The sequence below is a fragment of the Cetorhinus maximus genome, chromosome 7 (genome assembly GCF_964194155.1).
Source record: "Cetorhinus maximus chromosome 7, sCetMax3.hap1.1, whole genome shotgun sequence".
In the NCBI taxonomy this organism is placed as follows: domain Eukaryota; kingdom Metazoa; phylum Chordata; class Chondrichthyes; order Lamniformes; family Cetorhinidae; genus Cetorhinus; species Cetorhinus maximus.
Genome location: NC_135885.1, coordinates 338,873 through 364,128, shown reverse-complemented (window position 1 = coordinate 364,128; position 25,256 = coordinate 338,873). Strand labels below are relative to the sequence as shown.

General features: G+C 46.0%; 1 protein-coding gene across 2 annotated transcripts in view; it reads left to right on the top strand.

The window, feature by feature from the left end:
• LOC144682521 (protocadherin-16-like) overlaps positions 1-19,554 on the top strand; it is a 357,547-nt gene extending 337,993 nt beyond the window's left edge. The window contains exons 18-21 of one of the 2 annotated variants that reach the window (XR_013577065.1): positions 10,034-10,311; positions 11,781-11,922; positions 15,381-19,127; positions 19,182-19,554. Coding sequence is in view for 1 of the 2 variants with exons in the window: in XM_078544911.1 (XP_078401037.1) it covers positions 10,034-10,311; positions 11,781-11,922; positions 15,381-17,986 (3,026 nt within the window). In the remaining variant the exon portion in view is untranslated. Of the gene's footprint in view, positions 1-10,033; positions 10,312-11,780; positions 11,923-15,380; positions 19,143-19,181 lie in introns of those variants that run through there. The other variant, XM_078544911.1, reaches the window with a different exon arrangement.
• Positions 19,555-25,256: the final 5,702 nt, after the last annotated feature.

Sequence of the window (25,256 nt, the reverse complement as noted above, 5' to 3'; positions counted from 1 at the left end):
TATGTGTGAAAGAGCAGACCCCCGGATAGGGGAATCTCCCCCCTCCCCCCTCCCCCGCCCGCACAGGGAGCGCATAGCGATTACTGATGGACATCACGCTGGGCGGGCCTTAATTGGCCATCCCACGTAAAATGGCGGCATGACCCCGATTGGGGGCGCTGATCAGAGGCGTGTCTCCACGCGCCCATTCTCCAACTTCTCCCCCGACGGGGGGAAAATTCTGTTCGTGGACAGACAATAGAAAATAAAGGGTGAAATTTTGAATTGGGTGTAACCAAAGTTTCCCACCCACGGTGGTTGACAGGGCCCTCAACCGTGTCCGGCCCATCTCCCACGCATCCGCCCTCACACCTTCCTCTCCCTCCCAGAAACATGATAGGGTCCCCCTTGTCCTCACTTATCACCCCACCAGCCTCCGCATTCAAAGGATCATCCTCCGCCATTTCCGCCAACTCCAGCATGATGCCACCACCAAACACATCTTCCCTTCAACCCCCCTGGCGGCATTCCGTAGGGATCGTTCCCTCTGGGACACCCTGGTCCACTCCTCCATCACCCCCTACTCCTCAACCCCCACCTATGGCACCTCCCCATGCCCACGCAGAACATGCAACACCTGCCCCTTCACTTCCCCCCTCCTCACCGTCCAAGGGCCCAAACACTCCTTTCAAGTGAAGCAGCATTTCACTTGCACTTCCCTCAATTTAGTCTACTGCATTCGTTGCTCCCAATGTGGTTTCCTCTACATTGGAGAGACCAAATGCAGACTGGGTGACCGCTTTGCTGAACACCTTCGGTCTGTCCGCAAGCATTACCCAGACCTCCCTGTCGCTTGCCATTTTAACACTCCACCCTGCTCTCATGCCCACATGTCCGTCCTTGGCCTGCTGCAATGTTCCAGTGAAGCTCAACGCAAACTGGAGGAACAGCACCTCATCTTCCGACTAGGCACTTTACAGCCTTCCGGACTGAATATTGTGTTCAACAACTTCAGACAATGAACTCTCTCCTCCATCCCCACCCACTTTTTGGTGCCCCTTTTTTCTATATTAATTTTTATTTTTTTACTTTTATTTATTAATTCCACTTAGTTTCATTATTATTATTTTTTAAACTTATTTCCATTTTTATTCATTGTTTTATCTCCAGTTTTTACCCTATTTTCAATCATTTTTCCCTCCACCGTCCTTTCCCCCCACCCCACCCCCACTAGGGCCATCTGTCACTTTCCAGAGTGCTCACCCTGGTCCGGCCATTACCACATCCTGCTTTCTGATCTTCATGTCACCATTAGCTCCTCCTTTAGCCAGTATCACCACCATTAACAACCCTTTCACCTTTTATTTATGACATCTTTGTCAATCTCTCCTTTGCCTCCACCTATCACTGACCTTCTATCCAGCTCCACCTGCCCCACCCCCTCTTAAACAGTATAAATTTCATCACATTTTTACTTCTCTTTGGCTCTGAAGAAGAGTCAAACCAACTCGAAACGTTAACTGTGTCTTTCTCTCCACAGATGCTGTCAGACCTGCTGAGTTTTTCCAGCATTTTTTCAGCATTTGTTTTTGAATTTATTTTTGTTGGGTTAGACCTGAGTGTATATGTGCATAAATCATTGAAGATGGCAGGAGGGTGGAGAGAGCAGTTAATAAAGTATATAGTATCCTGGGCTTTATTAACAGGGGCATAGAGTACAAGAGCAGGGAGGTTATGCTGAATTTATATAAGACACTAGTTACATCCCAGCTGGAGTATTGTGTACAGTTCTGGGCACCATATCATAGGAAGGATGTGAACACATTGGAGAGAGTGCAGAAGAGGTTTACAAGAATGGTTCCAGAGATGAGAAACTTCAGCTATGAGGATAGATTGGAGAGGTTGGGACTGTTCTCCTTGGAGAGAAGAAGACTAAGAGGAGATTTGATAGAGATGTTCAAAATCATGAGGGGGCTGGACAGAGTAGATAGGGAGAAACTGTTCCCACTCGTAAAAGGATCAGGAACGAGAGGGCACAGATTTAAAGTGATTTGCAAAAGAAGCAAATGTGACGTGAGAAAAAACTTTCTCACACAGCGAGTGGTTCAGGTCTGGAATGCACGGCCTGGAAGTGTGGTGGAGGCAGGTTCAATCGAGGCATTCAGGAGGGCATTAGATGATTATTTAAATAGGATCAATGTGCAGGGGTATGGGGAAAAGGCAGGGCAATGGTACTAGGTCATAATGCTCATTTGGAGAGTCGGTGCAGACAAGATGGGCCGAATGGCCTCCTTCTGTGCCGTTAAAATTCTGTGATTCTGTGAATACTGTATGTTCTAGAGCCAACCAGGGAGCAGGCAGTGGTGACAGCGATCATAACACGATAGAATTTCATCTGCATGCAAACATAAGAAATAGGAACAGGAGTAGACCATTCGGCCCCTCGAGCCTGCTCTGCCATTCAACACGATCATGGCTGATCTATTTGTGTTTCGAATTCCACATTCCCATCTACCCCGATAACCTTTGATCCCCTTGCCTAACAAGAGTCTATCTACCTCTGCCTTAAAAATATTCAATGACCCTGCCTCCACCACCTTCTGAGGCAGAGAGTTCCAAAGTCAAACAACCCTCAGAGAAAAAGCAGTGTCCCCTAGTCCTGGACTCACCCACAAGAGGAAACATCCTTTCCACGTCCACCTTGTCAAGGCCGTTCAGGATCTTGTAACTTCAATCAAATCACCCCTCACTCTTCTAAACTCCAATGGAAACAAGCCCAGTCTGTCCAACCTCTCCTCATAAGACAACCCACTCATTCCAGGTGTCAATCTAGTAAACCTCCTCTGAACCGTCTCCAATGTATTTACATCCTTCCTTAAATAAGGAGACCAAAACTGCACACAGTATTCGAGATGCAGTCTCCCCAATGCCCTGTATAACTGAAGCATAACATCCTTACTTTTATGTTCAATTCTGCTTGTAATAAAGGATAACATTCTATTAGCTTTCTTAAATACTTGCTGTACCTGCATACTAACTTTTTGTGAATTGTGCACTAGAATACCGAGTTCCTCCTGCATCTAAGAATTCTGCAGCCATTCTTTATTTATGTAATACTCTGCTTTTTAATTCTTCCTGCCCAAAGTGAACAACTTCACATGTCCTTACTTCATATGCCATCTGCCAGATATTTGCCCACGCACTCTATACCCTTCTTATGTCCTCTTCACAATATACCTCCTTACCTACCTTTATTTCATCTGCAATTTTAGCTATCATTTTTCTTGCTCATTCATGGGATGTGGGCTTTGCTGGCTGGACCAGCATTTATTGCCCATCCCTAGTTGCTCTTGAGAAGGTGGTGGTGAGCTGCCACCTTGAACCGCTGCAGTCCATGTGGTGTAGGTACACCCACAGTCTTAGGGAGGGAGTTCCAGGGTTTTGACCCAGCGACAGTGAAGGAACGGTGATATATTTCCAAGTCAGGATGGTGAGTGATTGGAGGGAACTTCCAGGTGGTGGTGTTCCCATCTATCTGCTGCCCTTGTCCTTCTAGGTGGTAGTGGTCGTGGGTTTGGAAGGTACTGCCCAAGGAGTCTTGGTGAATTCCTGCAGTTCATCTTGTAGATGGTACACACTTCTGTTACTGTGCGTTGATGGCAGAGAGAGTAAATGTTTGTGGATGTGGTGCCAATCAAGCGGGGCTGCTTTGTCCTGGGTGGTGTCCAGCTTCTTGAGTGTTGTGGGACCTGCACTCATCCAGGCAAGTGGAGAGGATTCCATCACACTCCTGACTTGTGCCTTGTAGATGGTGCCTTCACTCCCCTCATTTAAGTCATTGATGTAAATTGTAAAAAGCTGAGGCCCCAGTACAGACCCCTGTGGGACTTCACTTGTCACATTCTGCCAATCAGAAAAAGACCCATTTCTGCATACTCTCTGCTTTCTGCCAGACAACCAATCCTCTATCCACATTAAAATGTTACCCCCAACAACATGAGCTTTTATTTTCTGCAATAATCCTTGATGTGGCACCTTATCAATTGCCTTCTGAAAATCCAAGTACAGCACATCTACAGGCTCCCCTTTATCCACAGCGCATGTTACTCCTTCAAAGAACTCCAAGAAATTGTTTCAACATAATTCCCCTTTCACAAAACCATGCTGACTCTTCACAATTACCTTGAGTTTTTCTAAGTGCCCAACTATAACCTCCTTAATGATTGATTCTAACACCTTCCCCACTATAGACATCAAGCTAACTGGCCTATAATTTCCTGTTTTCTGCCTCCCTCCCTTGAATAGAGGGGTTATACTTGCTACTTTCCAATCTGATGGAACCTTTCCAGAATCTAAGGAATTTTGGAAAATTAATACCAATGTATCTACTACCTCATTAGCCGCCTCTTTTAAGACCCTAGGATGAAGTCCATCAGGACCCAGAGACGTGTCAGCCCACAGCTCCATCAGTTTGCTCAGTCCCACTTCCCTAGTGATTATAATTTCACCAAGTTCCCCTCTCCCTTCCACCTCCTGATTTACAGCTATTACTGGAATGTTTTTATATCCTCTATAGTGAGGACAAAAATAAAATATTTGTTCATTTCTTTTGCCATTTCCTTATTGTCTACTATTAACTCCCCACTGTCACTCTCTAGTGGACCAACACTCACTTTATTTACTCTTTTCCTTTTTAAATACTAGAAACTCTTGCTATCCGTTTTACATTTCTATCTAGCTTCCTCTCATGCTCTAATTTCTTTCTCCTGATTAACCTTTTAGTCATTCTCTGCCATATTTTATATTCTGACCAATCATCTGTCCTGCCGCTCATCTTTGCGCAGTTATATGTTTATTCCTTAAGTTTGATGCTTTCCTTAACTTCTCGAGTTAACCACGGATGGTGGGTCCCTCCCCTTAGAATTTTTCTTTATAGAAGGAATGTATCTGAGTATCCTGAAATATCCCCTTTAATGTCTGTCACTGCTTCTCTGTTGTTCTATCCCCTTGCCTAGTAACCCTGTTCACTTCAGCTAGCTCAGCTTTCATGGTCACATAGTTGCCTTTATTTAAGTTTAAGATACTAGTCTTAGACCCACTCTTCTCCCTTTCAAACTGTATGTAAAATTCAATCATATTGTGGTTGTTGCTGCCGAGGGGTGCCTTTACTCTGAGGTCATTAATTAATCCTGTCATGTTACACAATACCAAGTCTAATATAACCTGCTCTCTGGTTGGTTCCAGAATGTATGGCTCTAAGAAACTATCTGGAAAGCATTCTAAGAACTCCTCATCCAGGCTGCTACTGCCAATCTGATTTTTCCAGTTTAAATGTAGACTAAAATCACCCATGATTATTGCTGTCCCTTTATCACAAGCACACAATATTTCTTATGTATACTTTGTCCTACATTGTGGCTACTGTTAGGGGGCCTGTAGACCACTCCCACTAGTGACTTCTTTCCCCTACTATTCCCCATCTCCACCCAAACCGATTCTATATTCTGATCTCGTGAACCAAGGTCATCTCTAACTATTGCACCAATGCCATCCTTGATTAACAGCGCTACCCCTCCACCCCTCGACCTTTACCTAGTTTCCTTTTCTTCTTGAAGGTTATTTACCTCTCACTATTCATCCTGCAGCCATGTCTCCATAAGGGCTTTCAGATCATATTTATTTACTTCACTGTGTACTATCAATTCAGATACAGACCCATTAGTTTTGTCTTTTTGTTATCTTTGTAAAATCTAGTCTTGACTATTGTTGTACCCTTAGGTTTTATCTCTCTGCCCCTTCCTGCTATTCACTGACCCTCAGTTCCCATATTGCTATTATGATCTCCTGTCTTGACTGTACCCCTTGACATCTTCCCAAGCTTGATCCCTCACCCCCACTCCCGCCCCTCATCAATCTTGTTTAGTTTAAAGCCCTCTCTACTTCCCCAGTTATGTGATTTGCGAGGACACTGGTCCCATCACAGTTCATGTGTAAACTGTCCCAACGATACAGCCCCCACTTTCCCCAGTACTGATGCCAGTGCCCCACAAACCGGAACCCACTTCTCCCTCGCCAGTCTCTGAGCCACACATTCATCTCTCTGATCTTATTTGCCCCATGCCAATTTGCATGTGGCTCAGGTAATAATCCAGGCACCGGGCAGGTAACACAGCCACCTGGACTCCTGCTCTTTGCTGCAGAGAACAGTGTCAATCCCCTCACTATACTGTCCCCGACTACCACTACATTCCTGTTTACTCCCCCAGCTTGAACGGCCTCCTGTACCACAGAGCCATGGCCAGTCAGCTCATCCACCTTGCAGACTTCGCTTTCATCCACACAGGTTGTGAGCACCTCAAACCTGTTTGACAATCGCAAAGCCTGAGGCTTCCCCCCCACTGTCTGCTCGGTCCCATTACCTGCCTCACTGACAGTCACATCCTCCTGTCCCTCACTGCTGACCAAAACAGATGACCCTCTTCCAAGAGGTGTGACTGTCTTCTGGAACAAAGTGCCCAGGTATTTCTCCCCCTCCCTTATGTCGTGCAATGTCTGCATTTCGGCTTCCAGATCAATAATCCTGATCTGGAATTCCTCAAACTGCTAACACTTCCTGCTGACGTGTTTGTCCTGGATCGCCTTGGCATCCAAAAGTGCCCACATTCCACAGCTGCAACATAACACCTGTCCCACCATTGTTACTCATTTAGTTAACTTAATTTAATTTAATTTTTTATTCATTTATTCATTAACAGGGTGTGGGCTTCACTGGCTGGGCCAGCATTTATTGCCCATTCCTAATTGCCCTTGAGGAGGTGGTGGTGAGCTGCCTTCTTGAACCGCTGCAGTCCATGTGGTGTAGGTACACCCACAGTGCTGTTAGGAAGGGAGTTCCAGGAATTTAACCCAGAGACAGTGAAGGGACGGCGATATATTTCCAAGTCAGGATGGTGAGTGACTTGGAGGGGAACTTCCAGTTGGTGGTGTTCCCATCTATCTGCTGCCCTTGTCCTTCTAGATGGTAGTGATCATGGGTTTAGAAGGTGCTGTTGAAGGAGCCTTGGTGAATTCCTGCAGTGCATCTTGTAGATGGTACACACTGCTGCTACTGTGTGTTGGTGGTGGAGGGAGTGAATGTTTGTGGATGTGATGCCAATCAAGTGGGCTGCTTTGTCCTGGACGGTGTCAAGCTTCTTGAGTGTTGTGGGAGCTGTACTCATCCAGGCAAGTGGAGAGTATTCCATCACACTCCTGACTTGTGCCCTGTAGATGGTGGACAGGCTTTGGGGAGTCAGGAGGTGAGTTACTCAATGCAGGATTCCCAGCCTCTGACCTGCTCTTGTAGCCACAGTATTTATATGGCTGGTCCAGTTCAGTTTCTGGTTAATGGTAACCCCCAGGATGTTGATTTTGGGGTAAGGCACTCAATTAATTCACTTAGAATAATTCCCATGTATACCACACCTCATTCCCATATGTAGCTGAGGCTCACTCAGTCCCCATCTCACTCTGACTTGGGCGCCTGTCCCTTCACATGCCCCTTACTGATTGTATGGTTTGAAAAATGTTGTAACATGGCTAATAGTAAATGCTGAGGTTCCCAGAGGGAAATTTGAAATAGCTGCCAATATGGTTTTTGCGAATTGTGTAGTATGAGGAGTGGTTCTGAAATCAGGAAATGATGTCCCCGACTCCTTGTGATGATTTTATAGTAAAGTAAATATTTATTATAAGAATAAAGGGGGAAAAACACAATTACCCTTGAACACAAGAATGGCTTCACACAATAAATAGTATTTTAAAACAGTTCCACAGATCATAACTTAACTACCCTCAGAGCTAACCTTCCCCTTTCCTGTTCAGCAGCTTGTATAGAAAATCTATAGAATTCCAGTAATTTTTACCACACTGTGCCTTTTTCCTTGGGTGTCCCCTGAGGCTGACAGCAACTGGTTCTCCCAGTCTGGCCTTGTTCACACTGTTTTCTGGGAGTTCTGACAGCTATCCTGCTGTCTTCTGGGAGACCTGAGCAGCTGCCCCCACCTGGGCTTCAGTATTTCCTTAATTGCGTTCCTTCCCTTTGATCTCTCTATTGTCTTAAGCAGTCTCTTCAGAAATGCTTTCTTCCTAGAATTGATTAAACTCGTTTCTTTACGCTAGCTCTTAGACTTGTAAAAACAAACTTACCCTATCTTTACCTTACACCGTTTACAATCTGCATATATCCCCCTTTGAACTAAAACAACTCAATTCATAAACAGGTAGCCTGTCTCTTTTATAGGCCCTCTGATGAGTCATTAGCTAGTTTAGCTTTTTGCTACAGTAATTAACACCTCTTGAACCAACTATTTTCAGTTGATTGACAGATAACTGCCACCCCATGTAGTTTTCTGTTTAACAAGTTAACCTGAAGGTTAGTACTATGTCACATCTTGATTCTTAATCTGCAGTTAAAAGCTGAAAAGGACTTACCAGAGCTTACCATGTAAACCCAGTTCGCTACTCAATCAGCCTCTGTCTCATTCTGGTGTAGTCGCATGTTTTCTCACATACCCCTTTCCATTTGGAGGAGTGAAGTGTGAATCTAAGACTAATGTTTTAAACTTGAAAAAAGGCAATTATAAGGGTATGAAAGAAGAGCTAACTAAAGTGAACTGGGAAACTAGGTTAAAAGTAGGACAGTAGAGATACTGTGGCAGGCTTTTAATAAGTCTCAGCAAAGGTTTATCCCCGTGAGAAAAAAAAGACTCTTTGAGAAGGATGCATCATTCGTAGCTGGATAAAGAAGTTAAGGATGGTATCAAATTGAAAGAAACACTACAAATCTGCAAAGATCACTGGTCAGTCAGAAGATTGGGCAGATTTTAAGAACCAGCAAAGAATAACTAAAAAAATATTAAGAGGGAAAAAGTTGAGGATGAGAGAAAGCTAGCTAGAAATATAAAAACAGATGGTATAAGTTTTTATAGATTTTTTAAAAAGATGTTAACAAAGTGAGCGTTGGTCCCATAGAAAGTGAGAAGGAAAGATAATGGAAAATAAGGAGGTGACAGATGAATTGAACAGGTGTTTTGCAGATCAAGCGGGGCTGCCTTGTTCTGGACGGTGTCAAGCTTCTTGAGTGTTGCTGGAGCTGCACTCATCCAGGCAAGTGGGGAGTATTCCATCACACCCCTGACTTGTGCCTTGTAGATGGTGGGCAGACATTGGGAAGTCAGGAGGTTAAAACAAAAAACATTTAAGGGGAAACAGGATAAACATCTGAGGGAGAAGGAAATAGAGTGTTCCAATGGTAGATTTAGATGAGGAACGATGGGATGAGGTTTGAGAGGAACGTAAACACCCACATGGTCTGGTTGGGTTGAATGGCCTGGTTCTGTGCTAGATAAACTATTTAATCTTATGACTTAGCTTCTGCTCAGTTCATCTGATGCTAAAACGCTCATTCGTGTATTCCTTGCCTCTAGACTCAATTATTTCAACACACTCTTGGCTAGTATTCCACATTCTACACTCTGCAAACTTGAGGTTATCCAGAACTCCACTGCCCATTTCTTAACCCACAGCAAGTACCATTCCCTATCATTCCTGTACTCGATTGGCTACCGGTTAAGCAATGTCTTGGTTTTAAAATGTTTATCCTTGTTGGGATCCCTCACTTAATCTCTGGAATTCCCACCCACAACCTCTCTGCCTCTCTACATCGCTTTGCTCCTTTAAGACACTTCTTAAAACTTACCTTTTTGCCCAAGTTTTTGGTCCCCTGATCTGGTTTCTCCTTTTGTGGTTTGGTGCCAGATTTTGTTTTATTTTGCTCACCCTGGGGCATTTTATTGTGTTAAAAGTACAAATATAAGTTCTTGTGATGTCTCTGAGTAAAGCAGCAGAGATTGAGGGCTGAGAGATTGGTGTGTTTATCTCCTTACCCAGCACCTTCTGGCCAGGCCAGCTACCTGTCCACCCCAGGCAGGACATTCCCTCCCCGGGCATGAGGCAGGAATCACCCTCCAGAGACTTTGTGACTCATCTCCCTCTCTCTCTATCCTGGCTACAGATGCACTGATTGGCTCAGAGATCACCAAGGTGACAGGAAATGATGTGGATTCCGGTCCTGTGTTGTCCTACAAGTTGGTGACAGGGAGTCAGAAGTTCAGCATCAATCCTTACCATGGCATCATCTCTCTGTCAGACACACTGGACTTCGAAGATCGGAGCTGGTATATGCTCACAGTCCAAACATCCGACTCGAAACATGGAACTGAGGCTAATCTGACCATTGTAGTTGAGGATGTTAATGACAATCCTCCAGTCTTTGTACAGGATTTGTATCAGGTGAGAGGGAGCCACTGACACTGAGACACACACACATGGACTGCACAGGAGCTGATACTGAAACACACACACGGACCGTACAGGAGCTGACACTGAGACACACACACATGGACCGTACAGGAGCTGACACTGTGACACACACACACACACACATGGACTGCACAGGAGCTGACACTGAAACACACACACGGACCGTACAGGAGCTGACACTGAGACATACACACGGACCGTACAGGAGCTGACACTGTGACACACACACACGGACTGTACAGGAGCTGACACTGTGACACACACACACACACACATGGACTGCACAGGAGCTGACACTGAAACACACACACGGACCGTACAGGAGCTGACACTGAGACATACACACGGACCGTACAGGAGCTGACACTGTGACACACACACATGGACCGTACAGGAGCTGACACTGTGACACACACACACACACACATGGACTGCACAGGAGCTGACACTGAAACACACACACGGACCGTACAGGAGCTGACACTGAGACATACACACGGACCGTACAGGAGCTGACACTGTGACACACACACATGGACCGTACAGGAGCTGACACTGTGACACACACACACACACACACACACACATGGACTGCACAGGAGCTGACACTGAAACACACACACGGACCGTACAGGAGCTGACACTGAGACACACACACATGGACCGTACAGGAGCTGACACTGTGACACACACACACACACACACACACACACATGGACTGTACAGGAGCTGACACTGAGACACACACACATGGACCGTACAGGAGCTGACACTGAGACACACACACACGGACTGTACAGGAGCTGACACTGTGACACACACACACACACACACGGACTGTACAGGAGCTGACACTGAGACACACACACACGGACCGTACAGGAGCTGACACTGAGACACACACACACGGACTGTACAGGAGCTGACACTGTGACACACACACACACACACACACACACACACATGGACTGTACAGGAGCTGACACTGAGACACACACGGAACCTACAGGAGCTGACACTGAGACACACACACAGACCGTACAGGAGCTGACACTGAGACACACACGGACTGTACAGGAGCTGACACTGAGACACACACACGGACCGTACAGGAGCTGACACTGAGACACACACACATGGACCGTACAGGAGCTGACACTGAGACACACACACACACACACACATGGACTGTACAGGAGCTGACACTGAGACACACACACGGACTGTACAGGAGCTGACACTGAGACATACACACGGACTGTACAGGAGCTGACACTGAGACACACACACGGAACCTACAGGAGCTGACACTGAGACACACACACGGACTGTACAGGAGCTGACACTGAGACACATGTGTAAATGATGAAAACTGTGTGATGTTTAGTACGATCTTGTGCTATGAGCTTGAGCTTCTGTCCATTTTATTCCCCTGTCAGGTAACAATGTCAGAGTTTGTGAGTTCCGGCTGTAGCATCGTTACTGTGACAGCGACTGACCGAGATTCTGGAGAGAATGGACAAATTCTCTACAGGCTGACGTCACCATCAACTGGGGTATTTTCTATCGACCCTCACAATGGTGAGTGACCTTGGGGGCCAGAAACAGGGCAGCAGAAAGGTTGAGGGGGGCGGGGGGGTGATTGAAGTTGTGGGCGGCTGCTGGGGGGAGAGCGTGTGAAAGTGAGTGAGTGAAGGATGGGGAGGGGGGAATCAGGGAAACATGTGAACATACGAATTAGGAGCAGGAGTAGGCTACTCGGCCCCTCGAACCTGCTCCCCCATTCAATAAGATCGATACTGATCTGAATGTAAGCTCAATCCCACATTCCTGCCCACCCCCGATAACCTTTCACCCCCTTGCTTGTCAAGAATCTATCCAGCTCTGCCTTAAAAATATTCAGACTTTGCTTCCACTACCTTTTGAGGGAGAGAGTTGCAAAGACACTGAGAATTGTGACAATGCAGAAGGAGGCCATTCAGCCCATCATGTCTACACCGGCTCTCCGAAAGAACATTATGACCTAGTGCCATTGCCCTGCCTTTTCCCTATACCCCTGCACATTGTTTCTATTCAAATAATCATCTAATGCCCTCTTGAATGCCTCGATTGAACCTGCCTCCACCACACTTCCAGGCAGTGCATTCCTGACCCAAACCACTCGTTGTGTGAAAAAGTTTTTTCTCACATCACGTTTGCTTCTTTTGCAAATCACTTTAAATCTGTGCCCTCTCGTTCTTGATCCTTTTACGAGTGGGAACAGCTTCTCCCTATCTACTCTGTCCAGCCCCCTCATGATTTTGAACATCTCTATCATATCTCCTCTTAGTCTTCTTCTCTCCAAGGAGAACAGTCCCAACCTCTCCTATCTATCCTCATAGCTGAAGTTTCTCATCTCTGGAACCATTCTTGTAAACCTCTTCTGCACTCTCTCCAATGTGTTTACATTCTTCCTATAATGTGTTGCCCAGAACTGTACACAATATTCCAGCTGAGGTCTAATGAGAGCCTTATATTAATTCAGCATAACCTCCTTGCACTTGTACTCTATGCTGTTATTAATAAAGTCCCTATTAATAAAGCCCAGGATACTGTATACCTTATTAACTGCTCTCTCCACCTGTCCTGTGATGATCTACACACATATACACCCAGGTCTTTCTGCTCCTGCACCCCCTTCAAAATTTCACCCCTTATTTTATATTGTCTATCCATGTTCTTCCTACCAAAATGCATCACCTCACACTTCTCCACATTGAACTTCATCTGCCACCTATCTGCCCACTCCACCAACTTGTCCTCTTGAAGTTCCACACCATCCTCCTCGCAGTTCACAACACTCCCCAGCTTCATATCATCCGCAAACTTTAAAATTGTCCCCTGCATATCAAGATCTAGATCATTTATATATATCAGGAAAAGCAAGGGTCCCAATATCGACCCCTGGGGAACTCCACTACAAACCTTCCTCCAGCCCGAAAAATATCCATTAACCATTACTCTCTGCTTCCTATTTTTCAGCCAATTTTGTATCCATGTTGCTAATGTCCCTTTTATTCCATGAAAAATAACTTTTCTCACAAGTCTGTTGTGTGGCACTGTGTCAAATGCCTTTTGAAAGTCCATGTACATCACATCAACAGCATTACCCTCATCAACTCTCTGTTACCTCTTCAAAAAACTCCAGCAAGTTAGTTAAACATTGTTTCCCCTTTAGAAATCCATGCTGGCTCTTCCTTATCAACCCATATTTTTCTATATGATTATTAATTCTATCCCAAATAATTGTTTCTAGAATCTTGCCCACCACTGAAGTTAAACTGGCTGGTCTGTAATTGCTGGGCTTATCCTCACAACTTTTTTTGAACAAGGGCATAATGTTTGCAGTTCCCCAGCCCTCTGGCACCTCCCCTGAGCCTGGGGAAGACTGAAAGATTGTGGCCAGTGCCCCAGCAATTTCTACTCTCGCTTCCTTCAATATCCTTGGATGTATCTCATCCAGTCCCGGTGCCTTGTCAACCTATCCAACAGTTTATCTATCACTTCCTCCTTGTCAATTTTGAACCCTTCTAGTGACAGAGTTTCCTCGTCTGTCACCATGGCCTGGGTAGTATCTACCTCCTTGGTGAAGACAAATGCAAAGTATTCATTTAATACCTCAGCCATGGCCCCTTCGTCCATTTGTAATTTCCCTGTTAGGTCCCTAATCAGCCCTACTCCTCCTTTAACCACCCTTTTCCTATTTATATGCCTATAGAAGACTTTGGGATTCCCCTTTATGTTGGCTGCCAGTCTTTTGTCATAATCCCTCTTCACTTCTCCAAAATACTTTTTCACCTCCCCTCTGAACCTTCTGTATTCCTCTTGGTTCTCAATTGTATTTTCTACCTGACACTGTCATAGACACACTTTTTCTTCTTTATCTTAATTTCAATCTCCTTTTCCATCCAGGGAGCTCTGGATTTGTTTGCCCTACCTTTCCCTTTCGATGGAATACACCTTGTCTGTGCCTGAACCAATTCTTTTTTGGAGGTAGCCCAATGTTCAGCTACAGTTTTTCCTGCCAATCATTCATTCCAGTCTATCTGGCCCAGCTCTGTTCTTGCCCCATTGAAGTTGGCCCTTGTCCAGTTAATTATTCTTATCCTGGATCGCCTATCGTCCTTTTCTATCATCATCCTAAAATGTACAATACAATGATCACTGTCTCCTAAATGTTCCTCCACTACCACTTGATCTACTTGGCCCACCTCATTTCCAAAAACCAAGTCCAACAGTGCATCTTTTCTTGTTGGATTGGACACACACTGCTGTAGAAAATTCTGAACACAATCTAGGAACATTTGCCCCTCTCCACCCTTTACACTACCACTGTCCCAGTCTACATTCAGGTAATTGAAGTCCCCCATTATAACTACTCTATAATGTCTGCATCTCTCTATAATTTCCCTGCAGATTTGTTCTTCTACGTCCTTCTCACTATTTGGTGGTCTAACTGAGCAATGTAATTCTCCCCTTTTTGCTCCTTAGCTTGAGCCAAATTGATTCTGTCCTTGAACCCTCTGGGACATCCTCTTTCTCCAGCACTGCAATGCTCTCCTTAACCAACTCCGACACCCCTCCTCCTTTCCTATCTCTTCTGAACACCTTGTACCCAGGAATATTTAACACCCAGTTCTGCCCTTCCTTGAGCCAGGTCTCTGTTATCGCCACAACATTATATTTCCACATGGCAATCTGCACCTGTAACTCCCCAATCTTATTCACTATACTCCGTGTATTCACACACATGCACAGTAACCCTGATTTAGATTCTGTTACTTTCTCCCTCACCCTGACTTCACCTATTAACTTACTATTCCCTATACTAGTGCTATCTGTCCCTCCCAGTATTCCGTGCCCCCTGGTATTCCTCTCTAATATTCTTTCCTGGTTCTCACACCCCTGCCGAGTTAGTTTAAAGTTCGGGGGAGCGCGGGAGTGGGTGATAACTCTGTGCGAGTGCTGGTTTATACTATGGCTTGTTTTCTCTGTTTTAGGGACCCTATTTACTGTACGAGAAGTGGATTTTGGGGTCTCCGAGCCATTGGACCTGGTGATTGAGGCGCGAGATGGAGGCTCTCCCCCTCTTTCCTCTCTCACCACTGTCCAGATCCAGGTCCTGGACATCAATGACCATTCGCCAACCTTTACCCACAGAGTGTACATGGCCCACATTCTGGAGGACATCCGACCCGGGAGTACAATCCTCACCTTGGAGGCCATGGACTCTGATATTTCCCGAGATAACAACGGCTTGGATTACACCATCGTCAATGGCAACACCGCCAATGTTTTCCAGGTGGAGACCAGCGTCCAGGTTGAAAACGGTCAGTTCAGAACATTGGGGTCCATTGTCCTCCTGGATGTTTTGGATTTTGAAACTGTCTCCGAGTACAATTTAACCATCGCAGCGTCAGACCGTGGCGTTCCTCAGCACAGTGCTGTTGTTTCAGCCGTCATAACCATCCAGGATGTGAATGATAATCCCCCAATTTTTAACCGTACACAGTACAAGGTGACAGTGAGTGAAAATGTTGCCGTGGGAACTGAGATAGTCCGGGTGGCAGCCCACGATCCAGACTCTGGCCAGAACTCGGAGCTCAGATACACCATCACATCCGGCGATGAGAACGGGCAGTTTGCAGTCAGCGAAACAACAGGACTAGTGAGATTGGTGAAGCCACTGGACCGAGAGGCGCGGGATCGACACACCTTCATTATCCAGGTGACCGACAGCCAGGGCCCTCATTCCAACTTTGCCCTGGTCCCATTGATGGTAGAAGTTAAAGATGTGAATGACAATTACCCCTTTTTCCCAATGGAAAAGCTGAGTGCCAACATTCGAGAAAATCTACCCGCTCATTCACTTGTGACTAAAGTTCACGCCATTGACTTTGACTGTGGAATATTTGGCAAGCTACAATACTCGATAATCAGCCAACCCATCTCCCAGCAGGGCCTAGGAAAAGAGAAAGAGATTTTTTACATTAACCAGTCCACAGGAGCACTCCGCACAAAACTCTCCTTTGATTTCGAGAAGTTAAACACCTTCCAAGTTGTGGTGAAAGCAGTGGATTCTGGGAATTCCTCAGCGACTGTCACTGTCCAGGTACTTGTCACCGGTGAGGACGAGTACGACCCAGTGTTTGTCAACCCAACATACAACTTTGTTGTTCCAGAGAATGCAAAGAAGGGCCAGATCATTGGGCAGGTAATGGCTACAGATGAGGATGGAGGTCTGGATGGGATTGTCCTGTACTCGCTGTTGACACCATCACAATACTTTGAGGTGAACAAAACCACAGGTGACATTATTCTCAAGATGGATAGTCAGAGACACCAGAGCAAGCGGTCAAAGAGGGAAACACGGACACTGACTCTGAACATCCAAGCCAAGAGCCCATTGGCTACTTCCAGGTCCACAATCACCCAAGCAAGTGTCGACATTACCCAGACCTCCTTTGGCCTAGCTCCTGAGGTGAACCTGCTGCTGATTGTTGCCTTGGCAGCGTCTCTGGGTATTGGAGGGATTCTCGCCATCATTGGCTTAGCTCTGGTGATTGTACGAGCCAGGAGGAGAAAGAATCACGAAGAAACCAGTTCACAACTCAACAACATTCAGGACAACACCTTACAGAAATTGGGAGCAGACGATGCTACATTACCAGCCAGTGACCGCATCTACCATCAAACGTTGCCAGGATACTCAGCGGAGCCGACAGTGGTGGGAAGTCCATACACCAGAGGGGACTCGATAGATCCCTCGCACTCTAGTGGCCGTGGATCAGCAGAGGCAGAAGCAGTGGAAGACAATGAAATTCGGATGATCAATGAGTATCCACGTGTGAGCAGTATCACTTCCTCCATGCAGGAACATGTGTCTACGCGTGGCCCAGATTCTGGCATCCAGCAAGATGCTGATCAGATGTCGGACGTTTCCACTGACCCAGGGATGGAGTGGTTTAAACATAAGAAAAGCAGTGGTCTCCTGATGCCAGTCGGACAACAGCAGCTGTACAGAGATGATGGAGGTGGCTATATGCGAACAGGAGTGGGCCTGGGAGTTTGTCAAGCCAAAGACTATGTCTTTGCTGAAGATGGGTGCCCATCAGCCCAAGGATCCCTGACAGCCATTGTTGCCAGCGATGAGGAACTGAGAGGCAGCTACAACTGGGACTACCTGCTTAACTGGTGCCCACAGTTCCAGCCATTGGCCAGTGTCTTCACTGAGATCGCTCGACTCAAGGATGAGAGTGCACCTCGCAAACACTTCCAATCAAAACCCAAAGTGGACCCCAAACCTCGTATTGATCCCCCTCCACTCATCACCTCTGTGGCCCATCCCAACGCCATGTCTGTACCTCCTCGGCTGGCTGTGGGTCGTACCCATAGCCACGTGACAGGAATGCCGCGGTCCCCCATCACCAGCGATGCCTCAATAACATCGGCAGCCATGTCTCCCAGCTTCTCCCCATCTCTCTCACCTCTGGCAGCTCGATCACCTGCTGTATCCCCGTTCGATGTTTCCCAAGGACCTTCAACCTCAATGATTAGCACCGAGCACTCCTTAGACAATGCAGAGGAACCAGAACTACGAATATAATTTCAACTTTGGTCAGCACCAATGAGCTTCACTCAGACTCACAAGGTGCAGAGACTGGGCCCTGATCACAGTGAGAGCAGCCGCCTGAACATTGTGACGTTGTGCAAAGGTTTAGGAAGAGATGGTGTCAGAGTCTAAGAAACAAATCACCAAACAGTCCAGGTCAACAGAATGAAAACAGCATTTCATTCATCAATTAACTAACTCACCACCATTACCAGGAGATTGGAGACAAACTGATTCTGAGCCTCAGAGAGTTGAAGTGGGGAGTTGAAAAATGCCAGACAGTTGGAGCAGGAGTTCCCTAATTGAGGGATAGGGCTTAAATAGATTATTGAACCAGTGTAGATCCTCTGTATCTAACCCCGTGCTGTAGCTGTCCTGGGAGTGTTTGATGGGGATATCACTGGTGTTATTTATCTTCACCTTTTCACTGTGTCAGACTCTCTTAAACCCAGACCAGAATAAAGACAAGGAGACAGGAACCCTGAGTGACCCACTGACTTTCACACTCTCACACACTTGCAAGCGGGCTCAGTGAGTGTTTGGGTTCAGGTTCTGGTCAGGGTTTAGTGATGGTCAAGATTCACATTAGGCATCAATGATGCTTAGGGTCAGAGGTCAATGAAGGTTAGGCTTCGGGGAGCTCAGAAACATGATGCTAGCCTCAGTTTGGAATTTCCTGTTAAGCAGGAAAAGGGAAGTTGAATTTTCCTCTTTAAACTCTTGAAATGGTTTTCTCTGTTTATTCCCTGCAGCCCGTTTTGCCTATCACACAGCGGGTACAAGTATTCACAGCCCCTTGGGTCACACCCCCACTCGTGCCTGCCCTATACCTGCTCAATAGCTGATATCAAGGACTCTTACCCCTTCACTCCTGAACTCTGCCCTCACCTCTGAAATGTTCCTTCACAAATGTCCTGAGAAGCCTGTGGGTTTTGAAAACAATTCTGTTAAAGGTTTTCTTCTGTTCACGGTGAAATGAATTAACCTTCAGAAATGAGTCACATTTCCAGCTGCATGACCATGATTTCTAACTGAAAATCCTGACCAGTGGTCTGCAGTGGTCAGGCCTCCTATTGGATGTTTTATATGACATTCATTAACAGTGTTACGGACAGTGTGACAGTGTTAGGTGAAGGTGTGTGACAGTGTTAGGTGAAGGTGTGTGACAGTGTGACAGTGTTAGGTGAAGGTGTGTGACAGTGTTCTGTGACAGTGTGACAGGACAATGGACAATATTCTGTGACAGTATTAAGTGATAGTGTGTGACAGTGTAAGAGTATTATGTGACAGTATGACAGTGTTATGTGACAATGTGAGAGTGTTATGTGCAGTGTTCAGCGACAGTATGGGAGTGTTATGTGATAAGGTGACAGCGTTATGTGAAAGTGTGATATGTCAGTGTGACAATGTGATAGGGTGACAGTAATTCTGTGACAGAGGGACAGTGTTATGTTACAATGTGACAGTGTAACATTGTTATGTGTCAGCATAAGTGTCATGCAACAGTGTGACTGCGTTATATGATAATGTGACAGTATTATTTGACAGTGTTCTGTGACAGGGTGACATGACGGTATTATGTGACAGTGTAACAGTGGTGTGTGACAGCGTTATATGGCAGTGTTATATGATAGTGTTATGTGACAGTGTTATGTGACAGTGTTGTGTGCCAGTGTGACAACGTTATGTGACGATGTGACAGCATTGTATGACGGTGTGACAGCATTATGTGTCTGTGTGACAGTGTTATGTGACTGTGTGACAGTGTTGTGTGATGGTGTGACAATGTTTGCCAGTGTGACAGTGTTGTCTGCCAGTGTGACAGTGTTATGTGACGGTGTGACAGTGTTGTGTGACAGTGTTATGTGACTGTGTGATAGTGCTATGTGACTGTGTGACAGTGTTATTCGACTGTGTGACAGCGGTATGTGACAGTGTTATATGACAGTGTGACAGTGTTGTGTGACAGTGTCATATGATGGTATGACAAGTGTGTGACAGTGTTGTGTGACAGTGTTTTGTGACAGTATGACAGTGTTGTGTGACAGTGTTGTGTGCCGGTGTGACAGCGTTATATGACAGTGTGATAATGTTATATGATGGCGTGACAGTGTTATTTGACGGTGTGACAGTGTTATGTGACTGTGTGACAGTGTTATGTGATGGTGTGATAGTGTTATGTGACAGTGTGACAGTGTTATGTGACGGTATGACAGTGTTATGTGACGGTGTGACAGTCTTATGTGACAGTGTGACAGTGTTATGTGATGGTGTGATAGTGTTATGTGACAGTGTGACAGTGTTATGTGACGGTTTGACAGTGTTATGTGACGGTGTGACAGTCTTATGTGACAGTGTTATGTGACAGTGTGACAGTGTTATGTGATGGTGTGACAGTGTTATGTGACAGTGTGACAGTGTTATGTGACGGTATGACAGTGTTATGTGACAATGTTATGTGACGGTATGACAGTGTTATGTGACGGTGTGACAGTGTTATGTGACGGTGTGACAGTGTTATGTGACGGTGTGACAGTGTTGTGTGACACACTGCCCCTGCCCTTTGCCCAGAATCCTAAACAAATCCTGATGTGATTCCAGGAGAATCCAGTGTAAATAAAGATTAGAACTCTACTTAAAGGATGTGAATCCTCACTTTCCTATTTTTATCCTTAATTTGCACAACTGCTGTGTAAAATAATCATTGTAATTTACTGAGACTATAAAAGAACAGATTTTCTATCAATGGCCAGTGAAGACTGGCCAGTTGGTAAATTGCCTGTAAACTACTTTGCAAGGTCAGGAGTAGATGATATCATGAGACTGCAATTCAGATTTACATATGTTTAACATTTTTAATGTATTTGAAACGCAAGTCAAGGACTGGGGCTGAATGCAGAGACTGAGATTCCTCCAACGCTGATTCACCAGGTGGCTACTCAGAAGCTCCAAATCGGAGACCAGCTCCCTCACTCCGAAATTTTCCACAATTCTTAAACCACCAGCGATCCCTCTTCACAGACACTCAATCCTAACCGCTTCTTGAATTCCACACAGTTCTCATTGGGCTGCGTGTAGAATGTTCCATTTTCGAGTTTAAGAAGTGTCCAGATTGTTGAGATCTGGAATATCGAAGAACAACAGGGAAAATGCGAAGGGGTTCGAGAACTGAACAGTGACGATCACTATCCAAAGCTCGATTGGGAATCAGTGACAGCCAATAGCACAGTGAGCCTCAGAGAGTTAGTCTGTGGCTGAGCTCTCCGGGAGATGTCTTGCTGTGTGTTGGATTGTGTTGTTTGGAGATATTTCATAACGTGAATAAGAAAAAAATTCAGTTTGTTGTTCAACCACAAATTTTCATTGTTCAAATTTTTTTCTCCTCCTTTGTCCAAATTGCTGCTTTGTCACTGAGCTAGGGGTCCCACACACACTGACTCTCACTGGGATACAGGTCCCACACACACTGACTCTCACTGGGGTATGGGTTCCACGCACACTGACTCTCACAGGGGTACGGGTCCCACACACACTGACTCTCACTGGGGTACGGGTCCCACACACACTGACTCTCACTGGGGTACGGGTCCCACACACACTGACTGTCACTGGGGTACGGGACCCACACACACTGACTCTCACTGGGGTACGGGTCCCACACACACTGACTCTCACTGGGGTACGGGTCCCACACCCACTGACTCTCACTGGGGTACGGGTGCCACACACACTGACTCTCACTGGGGTACAGGTCCCACACACACTGTGGAACCTGTAGCCATTGAGAGTCAGTGTGTGTGGGTCCCGTACCCCAGTGAGAGTCAGTGTGTGTGGGACCCGTACCCCAGTGAGAGTCAGTGTGTGTGGAAGCCATAGTGTTGATACATGCTCTCTCCATCAGGGATCACTGGACAGTGATCAGGAGCAGGTTCCCTGGCTGATTTCCCCTCGCTCCCTCTTTCACTGAGGGAGCTGTTGATCCCATTGGTGATCAAAGATCAGTGACTTTTGCAGTGGCCGGAATAGAGCGATGGGTTTTGTTTCAGTGACACAGACTATGTGGGAAGAGCATTGAAACACTGGGACCCTGGGGAACCTGATTCTGTATCTCTGGTCATTCTTTATCTCACCTCAGTGGAGGAACCTGACCCCAGTGGGGACCTTGCAGTGACTTGGCCGTGGTTGATTTCTGTTCTTTGCAGCTATTTTTATTCAGAAATGTGCGAAAGATAAAAGGTCTTATTTATTTTTACACTTTGTAATATAAGCAGTGTTTTGTACTCTGATTTAACACAATTGCATGAATCTCAAGGTGAATTGGAAAGTCTTGTTTATGGCATCCCCAGTGGGGCAAATGTTTGATCTCTGTGCCATATTGGTCCAACTTTTATAAACAGACGTTTCATTAAATCCATTGATTTGTACAAATCTTTGTCCAAGACTCATTAATGTTGTGTTAGGAGCGGTTCAGAGAAGGTTTACCAGACTAATACCTGGAATGGGTGGGTTGTCTTATGAGGAAATGTTGGACAGGTTAGGCTTGTATCCACTGGAGTTTATGAGAGGCGACTTGATTGAAACATATAAGGTCCTGAGGGGTCTGGACAGGGTGGATGTGGAGAGGATGTTTCCTCTTGTGGGAGAATCTAGAACGAGGGGTCACTGTTTAAAAATAAGGGGTCACTCATTTAAAATGGGGATGAGGCGAAATCTTTTCACTGAGGGTCTTGAGTCTTTGGAACTCTCTTCCTCGAGAGGCGGTGGAAACAGAGTCTTTGAATGTTTTTAAGGCAGAGCCAGATAGATTCCTGATTAAAAACAGGGTGTGTGGACGGTCACACATTTCCATTTTTTTCCCAAGGGACCAATGAGCAAATTTCAGAAAGATACATGAATTTCAAAAAAGGTTGAGAATGACGAAAAGAAACAACTTGCTGAGCAAAACTAAAGCAATGGCAAAGCAATAAATTGATCATTTTAAAATGGAGTAATTAATAAAGATGGCCATTAGAATGTGAAAGGGTCAGTATGTGTGTGTGTCTGGCTCATTCCCAGTCTCTGGATGCTCAGCCACTCACACCCTTGCCCACTGTGTGTGTGGGTGGGAGGAGCTGTTGGTGTGTGGGGATGAGGGTGAGAGAGAAGGTCTGAGACTGGGAGTGAAACACACACACACACCCTCATATACGCACACACTCATACACTCTCAAACACACACACACACGCTCTCAGACACACACACCCTCATATACACACACACTCATACACCCTCAAACACACACACACACACACACGCTCTCAGACACACACACACTCATACACTCTCAAACACACACACACACGCTATCAGACACACACACCCTCATATACACACACACTCATACACTCTCAAACACACACACACACGCTCTCAGACACACACACCCTCATATACACACACACTCATACACTCTCAAACACACACACACACGCTCTCAGACACACACACCCTCATATACACACGCACTCATACACCCTCAAACACACACACACACACACACGCTCTCAGACACACACACACTCATACACTCTCAAACACACACACACACGCTCTCAGACACACACCCTCATATACACACACACTCATACACTCTCAAACACACACACACACGCTATCAGACACACACACCCTCATATACACACACACTCATACACTCTCAAACACACACACACACACGCTCTCAGACACACACACCCTCATATACACACACACTTATACACTCAAACACACACACACACACACACGCTCTCAGACACACACACACTCATACACTCTCAAACACACACACACACACGCTCTCAGACACACACCCTCATACACACACACTCATACACTCTCAAACACACACACACGCTCTCAGACACACACACCCTCATATACACACACACTCATACACTCTCAAACACACACACACACACGCTCTCAGACACACACACGCGCTCTCAGACACACACACTCATACACTCTCAAACACACACACACGCTCTCAGACACACACACCCTCATATACACATACACTCAAAAACTCTCAAACACACACACACACGCTCTCAGACACTCACCCTCATATACACACACACTCATACACTCTCAAACACACACACACACGCGCTCTCAGACACTCACACCCTCTTTCACACACTTTGTCACACACACACACACACACTTACGCTCTCACACAAGGACACACACTCATACACTCGCTATCATAATCACACACACACTCGCTCTAACACACACAAACCATCACAGACACACTCTTACACTCTCACACAAGAACATTCACACACACACACTTGCTAACATAAGCACATACACTCTCACTCGCTCTAACACACCCACTCTGTCACCCACACTCTCTCACACACGCACTCGCATGCGCACTCATGCTCTATCAAACACACACTCATGCACACTCACACTCATGAACACATACACTCCCTCTCACACACACACTCTCTGACACACTGACCCACTCTCTCACACACACATACACTCTCACACAAAACCACTCACACACTCACACTCATGCACTCTTTGTCTCTCACACACACACACTCTTTCTTTCTGACATACTCTCATACACACACACCCTCTCATACACACACACACTCACACAAACTCTCACACACACTCACACACTCCCTCTCACACACACACATACACACACACTCACATACACACACACACTCTCACACACTCATACCCTCACACACACATTCCCTCACACACACATACACACACCCTCACACACACATTCACTCACACACACACTCTCACATACACACACACTCTCTCACACACTCATACACTCTGTCACACACTCATACCCTCACACACACACATATTCTCTCTCACAGACTCTCATACCATCTCTGACACAGACATTCTCACACATACACGCTCTCACTCTCACAGACACTCACGCTCACACACACACACACTCTGACACACACACACACACAGTCACTCTCACACTCTCACACACACACACTCTCACACACTCATTCACACACACACACTCACACTCATGCTCTCTAACACACACGCGCCCTCATGCACACACAGTCACTCTCTCATACATTCACTCACACACACACAGTCACTCGCACACGCACCCTCTCTGACACACACACCCTCACACACTCTCACTCTCTCACACACTGACCCACACTCTCAAACACACACACACACTCTCATACACACATACAAGCTCTCTGACAC